Below are 24,790 nucleotides of genomic sequence, written 5' to 3'. Positions count from 1 at the left end.
CCCTCCCCCCTCCCGCTGGGGTGGGACCGGGGAGCTACAGTGCCCAGCAGCTCCCAGTCTCTCTGGGGGCCTCAGCGGTTCCCACCCTGGAAGCTCACCCCCTGTCACACATCTACTGCACGAGGACAGCCCTCCTCCCGAATGGACACTGTTCGACAAGAACCACCAAGGATAAAATCAGGGCTGGGGCCGGGGTCCACCCCTGCTCAACCCCAGCCACATGCCAAGACCTCGGGGGCAGAGACGCTGCCCATTGGTGTCCTGCTCCTGTCCCACTGGCCACGGTCACCACCCCAGCTGGGGCTGGGGCCATCGCACAGCAGCCAAGGCTGGGGGGAGCAATGGGAACGTGGGTCCCGGCTCTTGGTGGGAGGCATGGGGCGAGCGTTTGTGACAGAGGGGCCTCCCAGCTGCCCCGAGCTTGCACCAGAACCTGGAGCTGATTTTATCCTTGGATGTCAAAGAAACCAAAATGGAGAGAAATAAAGGAAAGAGCTACACTGACCCCAGCCCAACATCCCAACCAAGGGCCCAAAGCAAAGAGCAGCCACAAAACCAAAGCAAAGGTCCAAAGGAAGAAGGAAAGTCGCTCACTCACTGGTTGGTCTGTGTTTTGCGCGAGCGCCGGTCGCAGGGATGGAGGTGCAAGCAAGCAAACGGGGCCGGGGCTTTCGCTGTTCGTAGTAATAACGTTTTGTACAAGTTCAAGAAGAAGCATCATGTCTCAGGCCGGTCGCTCTCTGCTCTCTGTCCTGCCATCCCTCTGTCCGTCCATCTGCCCGTGCTGGGCGCGAGAGAAAATCTGTTGGGTTGAGTGGGGTTTGTGGTCTGGTTTCCGTTTCCATCGGGGTCTGCTGGCTCCATTTCTCACGCTTTCTGACACCCCTAAATGAAATACTCCTTCTTGTCATCGCCACTGGCTTGGCCGCCCTCTGCATTGATGATGGCCGTGTCGGCATCTGGGGCATCGTCTGACCCCTTGGCCTCATGGGTCAGGTAGGTACCTGGGTGGGGAGAGGGGGTCAGTGTCACGAGGGGGGGGGGCCTGCCGGCACCCTGCTCCCATGCAAGCAGGGGGAGGCTGGGCTGCCTGGAGGGGCCCCGGTGGCAGAGCCCACGGGCTGGCTGGAAAGCGGAGGTGAGAGGAAAGTCCTTTGGGTTTGCCCTGAAATGGAAAAGTCACTGGTTTCCCTGGGATGAGCCCTGCCTGGAGACGGAGCCTCTCCCAGGCTGCTCAAGGCTCACACGGTGGTCTCCAGCCAGAAGATGAAACCACTGCCCCATCCCCCCCCCCCCCCCTCGCCCCCCAGGCAGCAGCCCTCACCTGCATTCCAGGCAGATCTCCTCCTCCCCCCCATCTGCCCCTCCCTGCATCCCTGTCCCCCCTCAAAAAACTGGAGGGTTTCTCTGCAAAACTGCCACCTGCGAGGAGGCTCCAGCTCCTGGTTGCGCCTGGAGCTGGCGCAGCATGGGGCAGAGGCTCTGCTGGGCTCGGAGGGCAGGGATGGGGGGCTCTTACTCACACATCACCTCTGCGGGGTTTTGCCGATGTCTGGATGTGACCGTCTCCCCGTGTCTTATGCACATACCTGCTGGGCGGATGAAAAGTCCAGGGATGGGGAGATGGAAGTGGTGGAGGGGAAGGAAGAAGAGGAAGGCGGAGGGCTCAGGGGACGGCAAGGACGGCAGGGAGAAGGAGGAGGTGTGGTGAGGCAGAGACGGGGACAGTGGCACAGGCAGTCCCAGGGCAGTAGGTACCAAGCCATGAAGGAGAGATGGAGAAATGGGGTAGGCTGCCTCTGCCCGGTGCTGCCCAGCTCCAAGGACTCACTGGGACATCTCCACGCCACGGTCGGTGGAGCAGCACGGACGTAGGCAGCAGCCCCCAAACCCCTGGGGGTTGGCTGCACTGGGTTTCTCCAGACATAGGGCAGGGCTGCAGGATAGGGGGCTGCCTCCCTTCACCCCTTCCCCACGCTGCCTGCTCGCTTCGGGGGTACAGCCTTGCTCCCGGAGACCCACCGAGGGGCAGCACGCCCTGCGCTGCCAGCTCCGACACCACACAGGGATCTTGGCTCCGTGCCCCTGCCCTGTGCAGCTCACCCATGCCGTACCTTTGTGTCTGATCAGGTAGTGTCCCAACACGATGAGAAGACTGAGCAGGAGGAAGACAATGACAGCAACCACCCCGCCGATCACTGCATGGTACGTGCTGGAGGTCGAGGGCACCGGGCTAGCATCTGCCCAGGCAGCAAAGGGAGAGAAAAGAGAGAAGAGATGCTGCAGACCCTGCTGTGCTGCAGGAGCTGCCGCCTGTCCCATGGACCACTCAGGGCTGCAGGTGGGCACCGTGGAGGGCCCAATCCTGCTCGGCTCGGTGCCATCAGCTTGATCCTGCTGCAGATGAGAGCTGTTGAGGCGGAAGCAAGAAAAGGGAAGGCAGCAGGGGAAGCAAGGAGGGGGAAGCAATAGCCATCAATGCTGGCTCCTGGGCAAGTGAGCTGAGAAGAGCCCCGATGGCTGCGCTGGGCACCCTTCCTGGGCATGAAAGTAGCAGAGAAGAGCTGCTGATGGGGAAACCCATCCCTGTGCCCCACTGCCTGCGATGTGCCCTCGGGAGCAGCACCAACAACATGCCCTGTGCAGCTTGGTGTACCTCTGCCTTCAGACACAGCGATGATCCCATTGCCCCATCCTTCATGGTGGGATCTTTGCCCCACAAGGGGAAACTGAGCACATTGGCTCACTCTTCCCCTGTGCCACACTAGCGTGCAGGCTGGCATGGCCACATGCTGCACCCCAGGAGGTGACGGCACCCCAAGGAAGGTGGGACCCCAAGGCCAGTCCCAAGTCAGCCACATCTTGTAGCGGAGTCTGCGCTGGGATCCTGTGTCAGCCCTGGTACACAGGGACAAATCCTCCTTCTGCTCCACTCTCTTTCTGCCCCATCAGCTTCGGGGGAGCACAGCCATAGAAACATCCAGAGGAGGCGTTCGGACAAGACGAGGTGGGAAAGACAACAAGGGAGGTGACAGGACAGAGGGATGACATCTCACATGGACACAAGGCACAGGTTGCAGCTCACAGGCAGCTGCGGCCACAACCTGCCAGGAAGAGCTGGAAGGACCATTATGCAGCCCGGGCTTCTGGGGCCTTGGCTCCTTCTGTTGCGTGCCACCACCCCAAAGCGCTGAGGTGGTGGCTGCAGAGTCCACACACGTCAACAAGCAGCTGCACAGGGACTGGAGCCTGGCTGGGCACCTGGGACGTGGCAAGGGTGTCCCTGGCCCAGGGCTGGGCCACCATCCTCCTGTGGAGCTTCTCCCGCCGGGCTGGGGAACAGTGGGTCCATAAAAAGACAGAAAAGGAGCTTACGGTACCTTGGATGGGAGCTGGAGTGAAGGATGAAGCGGTGGCCATGGAAGCATGAGAGATGGGCTGGGAAGGGCCCGGCGGAGGGGCTGGAGTGGAGTGAACGTGTGGGGTGGGGAGCTGGGAAAGATCTGGGGAGGACAACAAAAACACAGGGACACAAATCAACCCTGGGAGGTGCCAGTGAGGTGTGACAGAGCCCATCGGAAGGGACCCCGGCTCCCCCCAGCCTGACGGAACTCATTCTCAGTGGCTCCTTCCATGACCCCTTTCTTGGCCGCGGGTCGTACTCCTCTTCTCCTGCCACTGTCCTCTGGGACAGACTACTGTGAACATCTTCTCCCACCTCGTACCCTGCCAGCACTGCCGGTCACCCCTCCCCTCCATGAGGGTTCTCCCCTGGGACCCTCCTGCCTGGGAGCCCTGGGACTGCAGTGGCTGGAAATCGTCACCCACCGTGAGGTGCCACCTACGCTTTCCTCTGCACACCCTCAGGGACCGGTCCGTCCCCGCTCTCCCTCGCTGCCGAGCAAGACGGCCACTGCGGCAGGCAGGCTTGAGGGCTGCGCCGGGCAAGGCAGCTGCTCCAGCGACGGTGCCCAAGACCCGAGCGGCTCTGGGGAAAAAGAGGGGGGGGGGTTTTGACAAGGGGAACTAAGCCTAGATGTGGACCTCCTGTGCCGGGGGCTGTGACACCAAGTGGGTGAGGGACACTGGTGTTTTGGGTGCCGTGTGCTTGTGGATAGCATTGAGCAGCCCGGATACTGGTGCGAGCCTGTGGAAGGGTGCTGAGCACCTTGGGGGCTGCTCTGCTCCTGGATGGGTGTGGAGGGCTCTGGGTGCTGCTGTGTGCTCACAGCTCAGGAACCACCTCCCTGGGCAGACCCCACACCCAGGGGGGACACAAGGGGTGACAAAGGAACGACTGCACGGGGTTGGGCATTTAGGGGCTCCTCCTGGGCAAGCACAGGAGGGGGGGACAGGGTGGCCCAAGTGCCATTGCTGCCATGCGCTCCCTCTACCCACAGCCATGTTGGAGGGGAAGGATACTGAGAGTGCCCAAAACAGGAGGGGAGGGAAAGGGGACGGGAAAGGGAAGAGCTGGAGCAGGTAGGAGTGCTGGAAGATGGAAAGTCCAAGGCTGGTAGAGAAGAGAGAGATGGCAAGAGATTTGGCAGAAGAGGACAATAATCCCAAATCCATGGCCAAAACCGCAGGGAAACAGGCTTCTACCAACACAGGAAAGCTGCCGGGCAAGGGGCTGAGCACAGGAACTGCGGCAGCACTGCCACCAGCCAGGGACGGGCTGGAGAAGCGCTCGCAGCCCCACGCAGCACACAACTCTGCCTCACGTGCGACACACAGCGCTTGGATGCAGCACGGCACACGGACAGCGAACACGGTGGCAGAGCACATCTGGGGCAGGGGGAGGCAGCAAAGGGATGGCACCGTGCGGGGGGGCAGCTGGTGCTGCCCCTTCCCACATGAGGACAGGTGTCAAGTAGCGATATGCTCTGGGGACACAGGACGCGATGCGAGCCTGCAGCTCCAGCGGCTCAGGGCAAAGGCACAGGGCCCGTCTCCAGAAGCCTGGGACAGGGCTGCCAGGGCACCTCGTCGTTTGGAAGGGTTGGCACCATCTGGAAATCCTCTTTGGCTTGTGGCGGCGACACGCAGAGGCTCCCTGCCTGCAACAGGCTCAGGAGCACCAGCCTCTCCTCCTGTCCCAGAGACTCTAGCACAATCCTGCACGCAGCCCCTGCAGTTCCCCCATCGCACCCTCTCCCACCGGAGGCAACAGGGACTGAGCTCAGCCTGGGCCGTGCCATGTCCCTGCCCCGACGCCCCCAAACTGCTCTCTGCCCTTCTTGACCCCGGGCAGCAGCCCTGCACAGTGCAGGGAAGGATGGGGGGGGCTGGAGGAGCTGGGGATGCAGCACTCTGCCAGCAATCGTGCCAGGACCCAGCTGCATGCGCGCACCCGTCCTGTGCCACAAAGCCCCCTCCCACCACAGCCCTCCCCAGACCCTCCCCTTCATGGGATGAAGGTGGCTGTGCCAACCAGCAGCTGCTGGGAGAAGCTGGGTGATGCTGGGCGCCCCGCGGCCCCTGCTTACCGCTGACATCGAGGTTGTACTTGGCCACGACGCTGCCCATGGAGCTGGTGGCTGTGCAGACGTAGGTGCCGCTGTCGCTCTTGTTGAGGAAGGGGAAGATGAGGACGCTGTCGGAGCTCAGCTGCAGGGGTGCGTCGCTGCCCTCCTTCTCCCATAGGAACTCCTGGGGACTGCGGAACAGGATGGTGGTGAGGCACCACCGCCCTCCCCAGCACCTGGGGTGGGCTCGGGGAGAGCAGAGTCCTCGGCCGGGCAGTGGAGGGGGCAACGAAAGTGTGGGAGTACTTAAGCAGGAAGGAAATACCCCATTTAGAGATGAGCCGGGACAGTTCTGCTGCCCCAGGGAGAAGGCAGGGGCTTTGCCCGTTCTCTGTGGGTGCCCGGCCCTAACTGGCATTGATGCAGGGCCAGTGCCTGGTCCTGAGCCCACACAGTGCTACCTGCAGTGCCCTGCCTGAGCTCTGGGGAGGGCTAAACGGTGGGTTTGGGAGCCTGGCAGTGGGAGGATGAGATGGCCAGGGCCTGAGCAGGAGAAAGGCAAGGGGGGCCCTTACATGGGGTTGCCCTGCCCGTCGCACTGCAGCTGGAGCTTCTCGCCTTCCCGCGGGTACTGGGGATGCGGCTCGATCTTCGCTGTCGGCTTGTCTGAAAAAAAGAGGAGAGGCGCAGTTGGGTGACCGCCTGTCCCTGCCCCACACCGCGCAAGGGTCTGCCGGCACCCCAAAACCCTCCCATTGCACCCTACCTTGGCCCCAGCTCTGCGCGTGCAGCTCCCATATCCCTCACCGTATCATCACTAAGGGACATGCAAGACAAGGGCAATAGGGACCGGCAGGACATGGGATAGTGCAGGCAGGTAGCAGGGGATGGCACAAAGTCTCAGGGAGATGGGGACAGGCAGGACACAGGGGAAAAGGACAGGCAAGGAAAACCAAGGGCGTGCACGCGCAGGTGAAGTGTCACTGTGCAGTGAGTGCCCCTACGTGTGACAGGGCCACTGCGCATGCAGGCTGAGGAGCCTTTATGTGTGATGGCTGTACGTACATGTAAATATAGGACCATCTGTGGTGTCTGCTCAACTATGGTGATGCCGAGGCCTTCTTCATCTCCCCCACCCCTACACAGCCCTGTCCCACCATCCCCCCACGCCACATACAGTGGACCTGCAGCTTCTGCGTGGTCGACCTCTCAGAGTTCTGCAGGGACTCATGGTCCACGGTGCAGGTCACTTCAGCTTCGTTGTCCTCCTTGGTGACGCGGAACTCCACCCGACTGCTCACGGTGAAGGTCTTTCCATTGGGGTCCTCCACCACCTCAGTGCCCTCATCTGTGGGGACAGGAGACCATTAGAGCTGATGGACACAGTACCCCAGCAGGGGCACGAGGCTGACATGCGCATTGAGCAGGGGACCGATACCCTGTCCCCATCCCTTTGTTGGCAGTAGCATAGGATGCCATTGTGGTCCAGCAGCAGGCATATCTGCAACCGCTTGTGCCTCACCTTCCTCCACGGTGTTCCCAAGCCACCCCAGTCCCTCAGAGCAGAGCCACACTGCTTGGGCACCCACCCTTCAGATCCTTGTTGCCCTTCTTCCACCGGAGCTGGGCTGCAGGCTTGCTGCCAGAGGACCGGCAGGTCAGCCGGGCTATCTTCTCCTCATCAATGGGCTGCTCATGGCCGAAGATCTGTGGTTTCTGGGGGATTCCTGGTAGAGGAGGAGGCAAGAAATACAACAGCCTATTAGCTGGGTGTGTGCTGCCACCCAGAGACAGACACACATGCAGACACATGTCAATAAACAGCAAGGATGAGTTAACGGGCAGGGATATGGGAGTAGCAGAGAGGAACGAAAGCATCTTGCAGGCAGGGCAGTAGCAGGCAGGAGACTGGGAGCAGGTCGGGGGGCTGCCACCAGTGGCTTACCCAGCACGGTGACAAGGGCCTTTGCAGTCCGCACAGGCATAGTGAAGATGGAGCAGGTGTATTCTCCCTCATCCGACAGCACCACATCACTGATGCTGATGGTCAGCTCGTTGGGTGTGGACCTCTCCAGCTGGATCCTGTTATCTCGCAGGGCTGAGGGAAAAGGGACAACAGGGTAAGTGACAGGCTCAATTCCACCACACCCCCATGCTAGCTCATATTTTGCCCAGTAGCATCACTGCAGGTGGGAACATCACCCTCTGGGGCATCACTGGCCCTGGACCACTTTCCCTCTGCCCCACCATTGCTCCAGTCCTGGAGCTGGCTCCTCTCCCCGAGGCAGTCCTCTCCCATCCCCAGTTCTTGCGCACGTACCTCGCTTCTCCCCGAAGTAGAGGGTCTGCTGGGCAGGGTTGGACCACTGCAGCGAGGAGTCATCGGGATCCTCCACCTGGCATTTGAGCACCACCGTACCACCAGCCACCACGGTCTCATCTGATGTCGTGGGCTGGCTCTCTGGACACAGACAGGAAAGGTTAGCTGGGCCCTGGGCATCGCCTCTCCCCAGGTATGCGCAGGCATCACTGAACAACCAAAGGAAGGGAGGGATGAACACAGCAGTGTCCCCAAAACCCCTGGGAGAAGTAGAGCTCCAGTGCTAGGGTGAATACAGCTTGCTTGGGACAAACATTTTTTCCAGCGGACCTCAAGCCCTGGACAGCTGGGCTACACAGACCGGGGTAGGAGGTCACTCTGGCTCAGCTGCTCTCGGTGGCAGCATGGAGGGGCACGGGGGAGAGGAGCAGGTGCTGTCTGAGGTCTGGCTGGCCCCAGGGAGATGGTCAGCGCAAGGGTATATGCCATGTGCATGTGTGTGTGCATATCCGGGAGCATCTGCACAGCCCCTTGGGATGCACAGCAGGGATGTGCGCACGCACACGTGCTTGTAGGTGCATGTCCCTCTCCAAGGACAAGGGGTTTCTAGGGCACAGGCAGCACGCTTAGAGTGGAGCCGTCCTGCGCACCCTGGGGACAACGGGCCACCTGCTCATGGGCGTGCGTCAGCCCAGATCTCCCACTGTGATCCCGTTCCCCAGCAGGGAATGGCCCCACTACAGCTGCAGAGCAAAGACCAGCGGGCAGGATCCATCCTGCTGCCCCAACCTGCAGCACCCACTGGGACAGAGCTCCCGGCACGCTGCTGTCCCCATGCGGTAGCTCCATGCCAACCTGCACAGAGACATCGGTGTCAGGCCTGGCTCTGAGCATGGCTCCTGGAAGATACGGGCAGCCAGTGCCTGCCAGGCACGAGTGGATCCAGGAGGAGCAGGGGTACGCCAGGAGGCATCAGGAGAGCCTGGCACAGGCACCAGAACAGGCTGAAGGAACCTGGGGAGGCAGCAAGCTCTGCTCCGCAGCCCTGGCAGTGCCAGCAGGCCACGGTTGCACCCATGGTGCCTCCATGCCAAGCACCCCACACAGCGGGATGCTCCACCGGCCATCTCCACCCCTGCCTCCAGCAAAAGCATCCACGGTCCACCGAGTGTGGCTTGCAGGGTGCAGTCAGTGGCCGACTCTCCATGTCATTCCTCAAGGGGATTTTTCTCTCGCTCACGCTGCTCCTGGGCTGCGCACGTCCCTTCCCAGACTGCATTTCCTCAGCTAAGACATCGTCCTTCGCTTCCTTCAGCCTCCTTGGAGGGCTCCATACCGCTGAGCTGCCCAAGGGCAGAGAAGAGCAGCAACAGGATCAGATAACCCCCTGCCTGCCCCAAGGACAGCTATTTTGGGAAAACTGATGTGCCAGTGAGCTGAGCTGCACAGGGAGAAGGGGGACACTGGCTCTCCCAGCTTGGGGGCTGCATACCCTCCTTGCCCAGATGGGTCCACAGGCGGCCACATGGACAAGAGGGAGGAACACGGACACTGCTGCTATCTGCCCTTTGCTCGTGTGCTAGACACAGGGCTCCGCAAAGCGTCACCTTCTATCTTGGCCCAAGTTACTCGCATTTAGGCAGGGACTCGGCCTCAGGACCCCCAAGCCTTGGGTGATTCTGCCCGTGTGCCCACGCAGCCTGCCACACACTCCCAATTCCATGGGCTTGTTTTCCTGCATGATATTCACTGCCTGGGAGAAGCTCCAGTTATCGGAAGGAGAGGGATGGAAGCTGCTTCAGCTGAATTTCCCCATTTTCCACTCAGAATGGCAAAGGGAAATATTTGCTTTTGCTCACATTGCAAATGCCCCAAAGCTGTCACAGGGAGCAGGAAGGAGCGAAGAGGTTTTGGAGGAGGACAGGAGGATGAGGCTGCCAGGCTTCCCAGGGACCGCTTGGCTCACGTTAAATGCCAGGAAAATGTCCGAATCCCTCCCTGCCCATTCCCAGCAGCCAGAGATTACCAGAGATGCATCAAATTTAGATTGAAAATATTCCCGGGGTAAAGACACTCTCTCCAGCCCTAGGAAACTCCCCATCACTAACGCTGGCGTTTCATGCTTGCCATTGAAGTTTTGCTCCTCTCCACCTGCCTAGGTTTGAGGGCCAGCCCTTGGCCATTGCTACGCTCCTGTCCGACCAGCTGAAGAGCCTCTGGTTCAGATCTCCTCCCCTGCAGACATTCACATCAAACCTTCCCCGCACACCAGCCAGCCGGGGGGGACGTGTCACTCGCTGGGGTCCACAGCTCAGCCAGGGATTGGGGCCACAGCTCTCCATCCACTCCTCCTGACTAGGGAGATCTTTCTGTCAGCTTGTTTTAATTTGGTTAACGATGCCTTTGTCCTGCTACTATGGTAATTAGGGGATTAGGCTGTTGCAAGCCACTCTTGTCCAAACTCAAACCACTCCAACTCGGATGCAATTGAGGACAGGGTCTAAAACCCACTCAGAACAGACCCAATCTCTTAATTAACACAATTACCATCACCTGCCACACCACTGGCCTCATTAAGATATTAGCAAGGTGTTTCCCCCCAGGGCAGGGGGCCATGCCACCCGTACGTCCACGCTGCGTGACACACAGGGCACCACGCGGGTCCACGGCAGCTCCGGCTCAGCCTTGTGGATGACCTCCCTTCTCCCTCACAGCTGTACAGACGGGACCACCGAGACAGGTCCCCGATCCCCTGGAGACTGCGCTTCCACGAGAGCCGCAGAGCTGCCTCCAGCGTTCCTGCCCGCCAGCGTGTGCCCACGGCTCGTGCGAGGTGGGGGACGCAGCCCCTCCGGCCGCCGCACTGCACCCTCTGGCACGACCTAGATACTCGCTCGCTTCCGCGCCGCGCGCCTGACAGCTTGGAGGAACAGATGGGCACGGCTGGGCCGCTGCGCCAGTGCAGCTTGATTTAATTAAAAACTGCCACGGCTGTAACCTGCTGGCCCTTGACAGAATAGGGGCAGAGCCACAGGGGGGAGCTGCCGCCATGGGGCTGGGGGAGGAGGGGGCGGCAGGACCCCAGGAGCAGCGAGTCCCACCACGGGGAGCTTCACCCACTCCTGCCACAGCCTGCGAGGAACAAGGCACAGCCTGTGGGATCCCTGTCCCTCTGCAGCTTCACCACCACTTCTCACTGGTGAGACCCTCCCCTCCCACAGGGGGGCATGAGGGGCAAAGCTGCTGGGGGCAGCGGCACACTGAGAAGGAAGAATCTGGAGAAGAGAAGGGTCTGGGGAGACCTTATAGTGGCCTTCCAGTATCTCAAGGGCACCTAACAGGAAAGCTGGAGAGGGACTTTTTAGAAGGGCACATAGTGATAAGATGAGGGATAATGGCTTCAAACTGGAAAAGGGCAGATTTAGATCAAGTATCAGGAATAAATTTTTCACTATGGGGCGGTGAGCCCCTGGCGCAGGGTGCCCCGAGAAGCTGTGGCTGCCCCATCCCTGGAGGGGTTCAAGGCCGGGTTGGACAGGGCTGGGAGCAACCTGGGCTGGGGGGAGGCATCCCTGCCCAGGGCAGGGGGGTTGGAACTCAATTTTCTAAGGTTCCTTCCAACCCAAACCATTCTATGATGCCTTACACACCATGACTGCTCCCAAATCCAGCAGCTCCAGCCCCAGCACAGCCTAGAGCAATCTTCTGGTCAGATCTTGGGGGTGCCCAAGGAAGGTGAAGGGATGCTTAAGGCCATCGTGCTCACACTGCAATGGCTCTCCAACAGCATGGCGAGAGGTGCTGCTACGAGAAAGCAGGCACCCGTCACAAAGGGGAGCAGATTGAGGATGCTCGGAGAAACTGGCTGCAGCAAAAAGCTTTTGGGTGTTCCTGGCACACCAGTTTGGACAGTCCCTGTGAGCCTGGGGACAGGTGCCGGGCACTCAGGGAAGCATCCACCCTGGCCATGCCAGCGACTGCTGCCAGTGCAGAGCTGCTGCCACCTGACAGTCCAGGCTGGCACCGTCCCCCCTCTGCCACACCACGATGGCCAAAGCAGCCGCTGGGGCCACCCCGGCCATGCTGCCAGGGCTGCACTGCAGATGGCTTCTGCTCTCCCACCAGGGCAGCAGAGGTGAGTGCGCGGCCCCAGGGACACCAGCGTTGCTCTGCAGGGATGAGCGAGGCAGGAGAAGCATGCAGCGCTTGAATCCAGCCTTCCCCACACGGCGCAGGGCCCAGCAGGCGTACACCCCCTGGGACCCCCAGGGCTGCTTGGCCAACAACCCTCCCCTGCTCACAGCTCTGCTCTCGGGGAGAGAGAAGCATATGCCTCAGATCTGCACCTCCCAGAGGCCACCCAAGCCTTGCTGGCCACCTCAGGCCCCTGCCATCATCCTGCAACAGGGTGAAGAGTTATTTTGCAGATGGCAAGACAAAAGCACGGTCTCCTGGTGGGCAGAGGGCCCAGATCTCCCTCCATGGGACTCTCCTGGAGGAGACCAGAACTGCCACAGGCAGCGACTGCCTCAGACCCGGGGACAGGCAGAGCAACTTCGGGCACCCCACAGCAAAAGCTTTGCCAGGGCCCTGTTTTTGGCAAAGAGCTGCTGCCCAGTCAGCACAGTGAAATTAGAGACATACCACACTCCAGAAAAATCTATATTCCATTAATTAAACCTGTGCACTTTTGCAGGGGGGCTGCGTTTGTATTTGCGAGGAGAAAAAATTGATGTACGTCTCTCACGGTTCCTGGAGCCCAGCCCCTGGACCTGCCAGCACGCGTGTCCCCTTCCAGCACAGACCCTTCTCAAAGGTCCACAGCTCTGCTGCTCCCATCCCCGGGACGTTCCCAGGCACAGACACATGAATCCTCAGCAGCGCCGCATCTTTTGCGATGGAATGCCATGGCATGCCTTCTGCCTTCCAGAGGCCGTTCCACCTGGAGCACCCTCGGGGAAGCAGCCAGTGATGCCTGGGAAGGGCACCGCAGCCCTCACAGAACGTCTGGAGGACGCCCTGCTGCCCACACCAACCTCAGCAGGGCAGAGCCTTTGCAGAAGCCTGCTAAAAGCTGGAGGCACTTCCAGTGGCAACCATGGTCAAGGCAGGCAGGAGCCAGCATCGCCAGAATGCTCTCCCAGCCACTGCCAGGCACATCCACCCCGCACCCCTCTAAGCTAGCCTCCAGCCTGTGAAAGCATTTCTGTTTGGGCAGGAGCCCCCAAGGAGAACACCCACTGCGCGAATCCCTCAAATGCCTCCAGTCCTCAGCATGGCCCAAAAACACAACACTTGTCTCTTTCCTCATTCTTTTCTATTTAGTCTAGTTTCCTCATCGTAAAGGTCCAATTTATCTCTGTTGGCACAGACATTTTCTAAGGTGAGTTATCTCCTCTCCGAGGACTGTATTTTAATAATTCACTCAGCAGCCATGAACAGCAAAGCTCCGTTTCCAGCCGCAGGCATCCTTCCCGCACGGTGACACCGGAACGGCCCGGCCAAGGTGGCAGTTTTGAATGCGGTGGATTGCAAACGCGGCCAAGCAGGCGCAGACATCTGCTGTGCAAGCTTGCTCGCGAGCTGATTTGTACGGCGTGTGAATCCACAGTCTGGGAAACCCAGAGCCCAACTTCCAGGCTCCTCCTTACCGGCAGCTGACTCGCTCCAGATTTTGTTAGAGGGGGAAACCTGTTCTTGTTTCAGCGCACCTGCTCAATGCCACCCCATGCTCCTCTTCCCTGCGTGCCTCCACCAGCCTCACCGCACGCTCCGGCCCTCAGACAAGAGGACGCATCCCTCCGGGAGCCGCAGGGCAAGGGGCCCTCCTGCAACACCTCCAGGGCCACCTCCTTTTCCAGTCCTGCGGCATTTAGACATCTCATGACTGCAAGGCTTTACCAAGTGCAGTCACCAAGAGGCAGCCAGCAAGGCAGGACGGCTCTGTGCTGGACAAGCAGGAGCAAGGCAGAGGAGGACACAGGCAGCAGGAGGTGAAGGGAGCAGATGGAGAGGCAGGCTGCAGGCTGGAGCAGGCTCAGACTAAAAGGAGGTAGTGGGAGGGATGCAAGGAGCCAGGCTGATCTAAGAAAGCACTATAAGTGGGGACATTCCCAGTGCCATCACCCAGCTCCTCTCCCGGCAAGCGGGGGTATCCCGCTCTCAGGCTGAGCAGTGATTCTCCCCGGCACAGCCACAGGGATGCGGCATCCAGATGCTTCAGGAAGTTTCCCAGGTTTTCCTCACTCTCACAGGAACAAATCCATCCAGGATTCCCATCATTTGCATGCTCTTGTGCCAAAACCTCCCTCTGGCCCCTCTGCCAGCTCCCGCCTTTGTACCTCTAGCCCACAACAGCCAACTTCTCTGACCCATCCTTCCCACAAACAAGGGATTTGATCTCAGGGTGACAAAAGACCATCATATTAACACAAATGCTCACCAGAAGTGGAAAACATACAACCCTTAAGAGATCCGAGATCAGAGCAGAGTCTCAGACAGGGATGCTGTGACATGCCACTCTTCAACAGTCAGCTTCACAACACCCAAGCCCTCTGCTTCAGGGGCTTGTGATGTGGGGTGTGAGATGCAGGGGTTACTGGGGGGAGAGACAAGAGGACCTGCTGTCCAAGCTCCCAGCGTGATGGGAGCTTACTCCTTTAAAGTGAATCAGTCAGCCAAGTGCAGGGGCTTCATGCCTTCACGTGTGGTCCACGTGAAAAACCCCAACTCCCCACCCTAAACATCAAGTTCTGTATTATTTCCCTGAAAGCAGACATGTACATGAGCCTTCTCTGGGAAGGGGCAAAGCAAGAGGACCTTGCTCCTCATGACAGCCTGCTCTGAACCCTGGGCTTTTGTTGGGGTTCTCCTGAGACCCCACTAGAGACTTTGGTCACAGCCTCCAGGACCCTGTGGATGCTCTCCAGCAGCCCCGAGCCCTCTGCAGGCAAGAGCGGCAGGTCCTGGTCCAAGAGGCACCGACACTCGGCCCTGCACACCGCCAGCAAACCGCAGAGCTGTGTCCTTCCCCCAGGGTGCGGGGATGCAGCCACCTCCCTGACAGACCCTGCCCGAGGGTACGGCAAAGGCCAACGGCTCCCTGTGACTCCTGAGTGGGGTTAAGCAACTGAAACACTGCCAGCAATTAGCAATCAATCAGCAGCCAGAAGCAGCCAAGAAAGAGAAGCAGCTGAAGACAGAGGCTGGTTACAAGGGCTGCCGGAGGTCTCAGATCACAGGGTGTCCTCCTCCTCCAGCCCTGGCTGGCTGCTTTTGGAGCAAGCTGAGAGTCCCTCCCGCATGCCTTTGGGTATGTCCATGCCGCACGCTCTCCTCTGCCGCCACGCGTCAGAGCACAGCTGGGAAGCGGCCTCTCCTCTGGGACCAGCGGGGCGCTGCTTTCCACCCTATCAAAGCACACAGCCTGGTCCCCGCCAGACACGGGCCGCTCTTCCAGTCGCCGCAGGGCCGGAGGAGCCCCTGCGGAGAGCTGGGACAGGAACGGACTGGTTGGGGGATGAGGGAGCTGGGGAACCCCTCTGATGGCAGCAGCGGCGCCTGCCTGCAGCTTTGGCAGCCACACAAATGCAGGCCACCGCTGGCAGCTCTGCTCCATCGTGTTTGCACATTCACACCAGTCTGGTGGCCAATTAGCTCAGCAAAAGGCAGCGTTATTGTCAGGGAATCCCAGTGCCAAGCACAGCCATTGCCTCCCTCAGAGGCCACCAGCAGTCCCACAGCCGAAAGGATCTGTTGCCACCCAGACCCGCAAGTCACTGGCCAAAGGCCAAAGCTGCCACCTGCCCAGGAGCGCCGAGCACCCGGCTCAGGCCCAGGCTGCACATGAGCCTGCCATGTACAAGCATGTCCTTGGAGGAGGCCGGACAGAGACAAGGGGGAAAAGCCCCATTCTGGGCCACCACAAATTATCCAAGGACCATGACGGCTATCCCCAGCATCAGAGCTTTCCCGGGACCCTCCAAAAGGGTACTAATTCCCTCGAGGACAAGCAGCAAGCTCACTCAGACCCTGCCATCTCAGGCCTCCCACCGGCACAGGGCAGCAGCGAGCGGAGCCGGGCAGGGTGACCCCTCTCCCTGGGCCCTCCTCCAGTTTGACAGCAAACAGCTGATAACTACTTTTTTTGAGCATGTTTTTTAGCTCCTTCCCTAAGGCCAATCTCCAACATGACTGTTGCCAAGGGAACGAGCTCTTTGCTTTGACAGTTCTGTTTTAAGGATCTCCCGCCTGCCCAGCGAGGTGTCTCAGAAATGGCTGCTTCGGATGGCCTAGTACATTGCTTGCAGCTTCGCAGGCCTCTGAACACTCGCAGCGGAGCTCTGCCCAGGCTGGCATGAGAAACTGTCACTCCCAACTGTCTGAGGATTAAACACACAAGGTTCTGTAAGAGGATATTTACAGCAGAAATAAGAAACGGGGAGACCCTGGCAGCTCTGCTCCCCTCCCAGGGGACAGCGCGCCTGCCAACATGCACCACACACCACCACCTCCTCCTGACTTCCCAGAAAGATGGGGGGGGGGGGGAAGACTAATTTCCAAAGACAGGTTCAGTCCACTGCCATGGATGCTGTGTTGTGCCCAGCTGCAGCAGCGGCTCTCCACATCGCAGTGGATGCCCAGGGAGAGCAGAGAGCTCTCAGCTTTAGCTGTAGCCCACCAGGTCACCTCCGCTGTTGCGCGGTCTGTTCCTTTTGGAGATGAAGTCCCCAGCAGCACAGGGAGACAAAAAAAAGCCAAAAACCAAAGCTGGTGAGATGTGGAGAGGCAAAACGGAGTCCCCCCAGAAAAATGTCATGACACTGACCTGCTGCTGTGTTCACCTGCTTGGGGTTAAAGGTGTTTACAGACAAGCAAAGAGCAGAGCCCTGCCGCACGCAGCCACGGCAGGAGCACCATCGGCAGCACGCCGCACCACCGGGCCCGTCCCTCCACAGCTTCCACTGCACGTCAGACCAGGAGGAGAGCAGAGCACCAGCCTGACAGCAGCAGAACAGAGCACAAGGAGTTACTGCCCTGGGCACAGCGCCGGCAAGGAGACCACCAAACACAGCCCACCTCTAGAAACCAGGTCACAGAATGGTCAGGGTTGGAAGGCACCTCTGGAGATCATCTAGTCCAACCCCCAACGGGGCAATGGGGTCCCAACAAGCCTGTCTTCTGGCACAGTCAGCCTTGTGCTGGTCTCCAGGCATAGAAAGTGAGCGCAGCTCCTGCACAGCCGGTGGCCTGCTGCTCTCTGCTCCACGGGCCCCTCAGACCAAGCGTCAGAATGGGCTTTGCCTGGAAATGATGGCCTGAGAGTAGCAGCAAAAGCAGTGGTCTGGAAAAGCTAATGCCCCACATTGGGCTCGCCAGCAAATATACTATCTGAAGCGTTTTAAGTGGAGGAAGAGCGTCTGTAGATGAAGCACTGCCTGGAGCACCGCCTGAGGAAGGGGCAGGTCCCCTTCAGTAGGGCCCTGTGGCAACAAGGGGAAAGCTCACAGCTCTGCTGCTCCACAGCCACAGGCAAACTCGGGGCTCTCCTGGAAAGATGCCGCCGTTCGGCTCCGCAGCAAGCACCACTGCCCTCCAACATGTCCCTGTGACACTGGGGAGCCTCCACAATCCCTGAGCAGCAAGAGCTGCAGCATCCGACACCTGCCCGTGCACACCGGTCCCTATGCCCTCAGCCCGCGTCCCAGCGGAGGCAGAGCGTGACGCCAGGCAGGTGACCGGAATGGTTAAGCACATTCTCGCCCAGCCCTCGTTGCACATCTCTGCTTCTCCGCCTCCCTCCACTGTTATTGACTGCTCATTTTAGGTAGCCTCATCCGGGTTAGTGTTTCTGATGTCAGGGCTGCCCAAACACAACACAGCTTTACTGGCCCTCCCTCTGCCACAGCGACTGCACAGCCCAGCACTGGCCACAGCAGAGGGGCTGATACAGCCCTGGGTGACAGCAGGATGGAGAGCCTCATCCCCCACCTGCTCCGGCAGGTGGACAGGAGATTTGAGGCACCAGGGAGACCGCTTACACCTCACCATCACCGCATGATGAAGGCTCTGCTGCTGCATTGCTTCACAGCTGCGGGTGCCTGGCCAAGAGCAGAGGGGAAAGAACTGGACCAGATGGTTCAAGCTGAGCTGACCCAGTAATTCAGAAGATGAGGATCAGATACATCTGACTACGTGGGTGTTACAGCGCTGGCATCACCTTCAATGTCCCATGGAGTCACTGAAGAGCCAAGCGATGAGGAGGCAATTCAATCTGTGCAGACACAGCGTCAGATGACCTGCATGGCCAAGCCATTGCCTGGGCTGTAAAAGGAACCTGGAGAGCAGTTCAGATGGAGACAAGGCTGGGCATCGGCAGTACCACGCCAAGTGCTGGCACAGGGAGCAGAGGACTTCCCAGAAGGTGCCTGCACAAGCAGACCATGCTCTGCAGCAGCTCTAACACAACAGCAAACCATGGGACCCAGAATAAGCTCAGCAGCATGGAAGGAGAGCCCACCAAGCTCCAAGACCACCGCACTGGCGCTGCCACCAGCAAAGGCACCATGGACACGTGTTCACATCCTGCACCACATCCTCCCTCATGCTGCTCCTCTCCTGCAAGGACCCGAATGGTCACACGACACCCTGGATTCGGGTAAAACTAGGTTAAAACCAACCTAGTGAAAACAAACAAAAATGTTAGCTTTAACAGATTCCTCCATCTGGCTAAGTGCCTGGCCGTGCCAGCACCAGGGTGACTACCCAGATGTAGACGCCTCCAGTTACTCCAGCAATTCCAACACCCCTGGCGAGGCGAGAACGTCAGCCAGAGGGAGAAGAGGCAGCGTCTAGCATGCCGGAGACCTCACAAGCAGGGAATCCTGGGCAAGTAGGGTGCTTCCCTCCATCTCCTTCCAGAGAAGGAATCGTACCCATACTTGGGAGGCCCTCAACTCGTGGTTCAGCAGCAACACCTGTCTGTTGGTGATTCCTCCTCTGGCCAGCACACCAAGTCGCCACGCTCCCAGCAAACACCCTGGCCTCAGCATCGCAGACCATGCCAAAACCTGAGGCATTATCGGGACAGCGGCAAAATTCCTGTCCCACGGTAGCAGTGCCAGCACATCCCCTCACCGTCTGGGTATGCGGCGGGGCAGCTCTGCGGCACTTGATCCCACGTATTGTCTTAAAATCCAGCATTGCCTGTTGAGCCTAACGCATTGTGCCAGACAGCTGAGTGGTGGCTTTCGCGCTCCCCATCCAGCTCCCTCTGCCTGGCTGCTCGCAGGGGGATGCTCTCCTCTGGCTGACACGCTGATCCCAGCTGCATCACCGCCACGAGAACAGCTCACTTGCCCCAGGCAGCTGATCAGAGTCATCCAAAAAATCAGGCCATCCAGGTACCGAGTGATGCAGATAGGTCGCACTCCCGCTTCTCATGCCTGCACACCACCGCCTCACCAGGGTTGTCACCGCTTCCTCTACTCTAGCGCCAAGGGCTTGTGCTGGCACAGAAAGAGACTTGTAGCATATGGTAAGCCCTAATGACATGCGAGAACAGGGCATTTGCACACATTAGTTGGGTAAAAGCACTGCCGTGAGCAGCAAGCAAAGGATTAGGTTAGCTTCAGACAACTACCGGGCTTCCACCATCCCACTTCTGCACACCAGGGCACCCTCCCCAGAGCGCCCCTGCTGCGGGCCTGGGGCCGATGCTACAGGCTGGAGGTCGCACACAGCACCCTGCAATCCGGCTCAGGACCAGTGCTGACATCTCCCCAAAGCTGAGGGAACAGGACTACAGGAACTACAGCCATCATCTGCTCTAAGGCTAGAGATGGTAAAAGCCCCGTGGGAGTCCAAACCTCTTTCCCACCCCTATGCTCCTACCGTGAGACACTGTTCCCATGCAGGCAGGGCGGATGACTTCTTACAGAAAGGACACTGGCTGGAAGCACAGGGCATTTCCCCGGGACAGAGAAAGCTCCTCCTGCATGGTCCGGCCAAGCAGACACCTCCAGCAGCTTCATAAAGATGAAGCCACCTTCCAGTAAGGGCACAGTCTCCTGAATCCATCTCTCAGCAAACACCAGGCAGGGAGCTCATCTCGCCTGGCTTCAGACATCTCACGATGGTCTCCAGACTCTCCTCAGCCTACAGGGAGGCACGGGCACAAGTCACCTAACCAGCTTTGGCATCTACAGGAGGAGATGGAGCAGCCCTGGTCCCCCTGCTGTGGCATCTATAATCGGTCAGGCAGACCCAGCTCTAAGACCCTCAACAGTAAAGCTTCCCCCAGGAAGAGAAACACACACAATGAGTGCAGCAGCTCTGATATGGTGGGAGATAACCGGATGCAAGACCTAAGCTCAGCTCCCTGCTCTGCCACTGAGGCTGCCCAGTCTCCCCCATTGGTGTCATAGGATGGTGGTGGTCCTTGCGCTGCACGTCAAGGGATGCTCAGAGCCCACAGTGCTGGTGCCACAGCAGGATGAGGTTGCTACTGAGCACAGGGAAAAACAGCCCCAAGAAGTCTGGTTTTGGCATATTGTGGCTTCCCATGGGACAACAGTAGGGCACTGTTCAAACAAAAGGGTTACACAACTCTGGAGTGGAATAACTCCACGGGGGGAATAATCCTCACAGCAAGGACAACCACGCATCCAGCCCAAACACTCAGAAATCTGCCGACAGCAGCACAACACCAGCCAAGTGCACAAACACAGCCTCGGTGTGAAGCACCAGCGCTTCCAGCACCCAGGCAGCTTCCAGGGGCTCTGCCATGGTTGTAGCTTTGAAATCCAGAACACCGGAGGAGCATTTCTTCGAGGAGAGGAGACAGCTACTCCACCTCTGCCCCAAGAAGAGTGCTGCAGAGGGGACTTCCAAGCCGGAGAAGCCACGCTGGGAGCTGATGGCTGAGGGGCATGAGGGTAAGGCAGTGACAGCGAAGACGTGCCAGCAGCTTCTTTTCAAGCATCTTTCAACCATCCATCTCCTCCGCTCCTAAAGTCTTTTTGGTGGTCCATTTGTCTTTCCAGGCTGGACAATGAAGAGCCTGGCAGCTCATGGCCAGGGCTGGGCCACAGCAGCCGGCCAGCCCTGGAAGAAATCTTGCAGTGTCATCATCCAGACCGCATCCTGCCCTCGGACTGCACACAACTTCAGGTGATGGCCACCCCTCCCTGGTAAGCTGGGCTGCTTGGCCACCCCCTCCTGCCTGGCTGCGACCCACGTGCCGAGCATCATCACGTGCGGGATGCCAGGACATCCCTGCACCGTGGGACTGAGCATCACCCACACCTGAGTGACTCTTTCGGGCACCTGTGGGAGGACCATGGCCATAACCAGAATAAATCCTGGGATTCGTGGATGGGAACACAGCCACCAGCCCACACCAGCCCCTACAGTGAGTCTGCCTGTGACAGTGGCCTCCTCCACCAAAGGGATGGGCCACCGGGAGGCACCTGCTGGGGGAGGCTTGATCCTTGCTCCAGCACAGGCAGGAGGGGGTTCAGGGCTCTCACCCCCTGGCCACACTCCCTCCGCCACAACAGCCCACAAGACCCTTGATCCCAGGGCCACGTCCTCGTGCCAAAATTACCTCCCTGCTTCTGATGAGCCACAGGCAGGGACTCGGATGGCGACTGGACCCTCTCCCACCATCAGCCTCCGCAACAACCCCCAAAACACGATGCGCAGACCAGGGGTAGAGCCCATGCCCCAGACAGCTGCTGCATCTCCCCACGACCTGCTCCCCATCCAGACACACGCAGCAGCAATTTTATCATCACCAGCAACTCCCGACACAGCAAACGCAGCTGCCAGCAGCCCGGCAGGAATCGCAGGCCCTAAGCGTCGAGCCCTGGCAATCCGGCACGGACTCCGCAGTCGAACGGTTATGGACACAACACGGTGCTGCCGCTGATGAGCCCGTACCAAAAAAATCACATTGGCTTTGCAGCACCTCATCGCCGCTGCCTCGCCCCACAGCGCGCTGCCCGCCGCGGCGTACGGTGGGTAAACACCCTTTGTCTCCACGGCTGATGCTCCATCACAGCCCCGCGCTCCCTGCACGCAGACCCCCAGCACCGGCCCGATGCGGGGATGCCACCACACACCCCGGCAGCGGGGGGTGGGGGGCAGCTGCCCTTCCCCGCGGCGCACCACCCCAGGGAGGGGGGCTCCGACCGGGCAGCTCCCACCGAGTGCTCCCGGCTCTGCGGGGGAGAACCGGGAACCCGCCCCATGCCGGGGAAGGGTCTCCCCACCCCAGGGAGGTCACCGCCGTCCCCCCGGGGGCTCCATCCCCCGCCTCCCCCTCCACCCCCGGGCGTCACCACCGACTCCTGCGGGGGGGGAGGGCTCCTCCCCACAGGAGAGTTTCCATCCGCCGGGCCCCGCCGCGGGCAGCGCCGGGAGGGGCCGGGCTCCGCCGCCGCCCGCCGGGCCCTGTCTGGAACCTTCCGCCGCCCCGGCCCCGGCCCCGCCCCGGGCGGTGCGCGGCGATGGGGGGACACGGCGGGCAGCACCGGCGCCGCCGTGACCTTGAGCCCCGCCGGCCGCCCCCGCCCGGTGCCGGCGCGGGCGGGCCCCGAGGGGAGGGCAGGGCCGGGGCGGGGCCGGGGCGGCGGCACCTGTCGGGCCCCGCCGCGCCTGACCCACATAACGGCGCGGCCCCGCGCGCCACCGCCCCCCCGCACCTGCCGCTCGCGCGTCGCCGGTCCTCCCCCGCAGCAAGAGGGAGGGGCGCGTCCCGCCGGTCCCCGCCGCGACGGGCTGAGTGATGATGGGGGGGGGGGGGGGGGGGGAAGGGACTCGCCCGGTACCGGCGCCGCCACTCACCGTCGCGGGAGAGGTTTCCCCGGGCGCTGCCGAAGCAGGCGAGGAGCAGCAGGAGGCCGAGGGTGGGGGGCAGCATGGTGGCAGCGGGCGCCCGCGGGGCCGAGGCGAGAGGAGCGGAGCCGAGCCGCAGCGCAGAGGCGGCGGCACCGGGCGCGGCGCGGCGCTGCTCTCCGGTCTGGAGCCGGCGGTGCGGCAGCGGCGGGGATTAAATAGAGCGCGAGGAAGAGACCATTTGTGCCGCGGCGTCGGGGGGGGGAGGGGGGGGCCGCGCCGATGCCGCCCCCCTCGGCCCCCGTGTAAACATGCCCGCTCCGGCCGCCGGCCCCCCCCGCGCCCCGCGGCGCGATGGTGCGCTCCACATGCGCGGCTCCCTGCGGGAGGCAGGTGGGCGCGGGGCGGCGGCGGCGGCGGCGCGGAGGGGTCCCGGGGGTCCCCGTCCCGCCCCCGGGCTGAGGGGGCCCGGTCCGAGCGGAGTCGCGATTTGTCAGGGTGTCGCCCCCGGTCCCGATCCCGCCCTGAGGGGGTGCCCGTCTTGGGGGGGTCCTGCTCCTGGGACGTCGCGGCCTTTCCCGGCCCCCACAGCGATCCTTCCAGAGCACCGGCCCCGGGGCTCGGCGGTCCCGGGCCCGCCCTCGGAGCCCGGCCCCGTCCCCGTCGGAGCCCACTGCCTCCCGCTTACCCCGGCCGGGCACCGTGTCGGCATGGCTCTCTCTTGCCCCACACGCGGGAAGCACAGGCCCCGGACGGTGTCCCCAGGGCCGCGTGTGGCCACCCGGGCCGGGAGCCTCTGCCCGGTGACTCTCCGGGTGTGGGAAGTAGACGGCAGAGCCCCCGGCTGAGGGCGCAGGCAGCAGTGGGCAGGGGTGCCTGCTGGCGGGCATCACCGCGCTCCCAGGTGGCCGTCCCTGTGGCATCGCTCCCCTCCGCGCCACGTGCTCGGCACATGGCGGTTTGCAAAGCAGCTCCCGTGGCTCCTGCAGCCGCAGGCCCGGCTCTGGCTTTCCTCTGGCTCCTGTTGAGCACAGACGAGCTCCACGTGGCTTGACCGATGCAGGACGGTCTCCTCAAAGCTGGGCCAGAAGGAGCTACAGCTGAAATGCTGGGGTGTGACACATGCTCGTCGGGGTGCCTCAGCCGGTCTCTGCCCCTCGGGGTGGAGGACTTCCTCTCTGTCTCTGCAGCAGCCCGCGTACCGCCTGGTCTCATGACCGGTCCTTGCTCACACTTGCAGCCGAATCACATTTGGGGTGAAGTCTGCGTTTGTTCCAGTCCTTGGCTGCCAGTCCCTAAAAGTCAGTGTCCAGCTCTTGCTGTCCCGTGGCATCTCCCAGGCAACTCCTTTATCCACTGTTATCCATCCGTGTTCTCATCCATTAGATGATAACACCCGAGTGCTCGCTCATGCCGGCCCAAACATTTCTAGCTCGGACTTCCTCCTGCAGCCCTAGAGGAGGAATTAACCCCTTTGGCTTTAGTAGGTCTGAAACAGATGCGTACATTCATTTCACACATCAGCGTAAACTCCTCACGTGCTTTTATGCTGAGCTTTTCCGCACCCTGATGCTCTCCTGCACAAACGCTGTGCAAGAGGGATGTCTCTGTTAGTCATAATCTCTGTGGGAAGGGGCTGTGGGAGGAACAGCTTTCTGGTGGTCAGATCAGATCGCTGCTTTGCCTCAATTTTCATCCTGTGCCTGGATGTGGCCCGAAAGGTGGTGCTGCTTGCGTTACGGCCTCCTCCAGCCGACCTTAGAGGAGCTGCAGCTGACCCCAGCTGTGACTGCAGGGCTCAGGGTGCAGAGCCACAGCCCGTGGGGAAGATCTGGGGACAGCGTGGGCTGAGTGAGGCCATGGGAGGCTCTCGCCAGGTCTTTAGCTGGAGAAGGGGCTGCCTTTGGAAAATGGCTCTGGCTAGCCGGGGGGGGATGTGAGAGCAGCTCACGGGAGGTCTTCCCCCAGGAGCAGAGTGGATACAAGCGTGGCTCCTCCCTGAGGCTTGAGCGTGGCCTCCTGTGTGAGGGAGGCTCTGGTGGGAGGGTGACGTGGGGCAGAGGAGCTGGAGAGGGTCTTGTGGGATGGCTCGTGGAAGGGGACCACGCTGGGTTGTGTGCTGGGAGGGTGTGGGTGGCTTCTGGCACTGCGCACAGCAGTTGGG

At 60.9% G+C, this 24,790-nt stretch overlaps 1 protein-coding gene across 1 annotated transcript; it reads right to left on the bottom strand.

Annotated features, from left to right (window-relative positions):
• Positions 1 to 885: 885 nt before the first annotated feature.
• On the bottom strand, positions 886 to 22,711 carry LOC309684635 (cell adhesion molecule 3-like; the record flags this gene model as incomplete). Its single annotated transcript, XM_082500507.1, has 11 exons — positions 886 to 1,004; positions 1,524 to 1,592; positions 2,115 to 2,240; positions 3,381 to 3,503; positions 5,490 to 5,659; positions 6,044 to 6,134; positions 6,646 to 6,816; positions 7,058 to 7,195; positions 7,414 to 7,566; positions 7,789 to 7,929; positions 22,636 to 22,711. The coding sequence occupies 11 exons, from the start codon at positions 22,709 to 22,711 to the stop codon at positions 886 to 888; spliced, it is 1,377 nt and encodes a 458-aa protein (XP_082356633.1).
• Positions 22,712 to 24,790: the final 2,079 nt, after the last annotated feature.

This window comes from Vanellus vanellus (genome assembly GCF_965231255.1).
Source record: "Vanellus vanellus genome assembly, contig: HAP1_SCAFFOLD_1343, whole genome shotgun sequence".
Lineage (NCBI taxonomy): Eukaryota > Metazoa > Chordata > Aves > Charadriiformes > Charadriidae > Vanellus > Vanellus vanellus.
Note: the sequence above shows the minus strand (reverse complement) of the source record. Positions and strands in the feature narration are given on the sequence as shown.